The 754-nt window shown below is 50.1% G+C and overlaps 1 protein-coding gene across 1 annotated transcript in view; it reads left to right on the top strand.

Annotated features, from left to right (window-relative positions):
* The window catches only part of LOC119589054 (multiple PDZ domain protein-like), a gene marked incomplete at its 3' end in the record, with an annotated part of 11118 nt that overhangs the window by 697 nt on the left and 9667 nt on the right, over nucleotides 1–754 (top strand). Inside the window, 1 exon segment of the mRNA XM_037937632.1 lies at nucleotides 20–221. Coding sequence (XP_037793560.1) covers nucleotides 20–221 — 202 coding nt within the window.

The following is a 754-nucleotide window of genomic DNA, read 5'->3' as shown; positions in this document are numbered from 1 at the left end:
CTATCGTGTGCTCCTCCAGGCGTCAACATCGAAGTGGTGGACCAGGGTGTGAACGGCGTGGTGGTCTCCTCGCTGGTGAGGAACGGCGCCGTGCACAAGGACGGTCGTCTGCACGCTGGGGACTTCATCCTCAGCGTCAACAACGAGTCCATGAGGAACATCACCAACTCCCAGGCCAGAGCCATCCTCAGGCGCACTCAGCTGGTCAGCACCGACGTCAGGTCAGTTCAGGAGCCAGTTGGTAATGGTAGGATTTTTTAGATGGCACAAGGAGGCTGGAACTCGATAGTTGCAGCTGGCATCCTATTTGCTATTTGGTATGCGAGAGTGGTTATGATTGCGTCTTAACTACAGACTTTAGAAATCTGCAAGCACATCCTAAAATTATATCTATAAAAGCTGCAGGAAGAAATATACGTTTCATGATTGCATCACATCCAGTGAGGGAAAACCAGCTCTGGTACTCACTTGCAGAGAAACAGACGTTTTTTTTTCCCTTACGTCATTTCATCAAAACACTCACGCCAGACCCACCTACTCTAAAATCCTCATGGGTCGGACACGTGAGGCAGAACTCACGCGCAGACGTTCCCTCACCCAGTCTTCCTCATGTAGTAAACGTTCACTCCCTTTCTTGGCCATGTACCTTTTGTCTTACGAGGGTTAAGTACGCCAGCAACACGTGGAGCTACACCTCCGATCATGGAACTAGCCCCCTGCGGAAGGAATCACTTTTGAGTGCACTTTTTTCTCT

The sequence above is a fragment of the Penaeus monodon genome, chromosome 25, assembly GCF_015228065.2.
Source record: "Penaeus monodon isolate SGIC_2016 chromosome 25, NSTDA_Pmon_1, whole genome shotgun sequence".
Classification (NCBI taxonomy): Eukaryota; Metazoa; Arthropoda; class Malacostraca; order Decapoda; family Penaeidae; genus Penaeus; species Penaeus monodon.
Note: the sequence above shows the minus strand (reverse complement) of the source record. Positions and strands in the feature narration are given on the sequence as shown.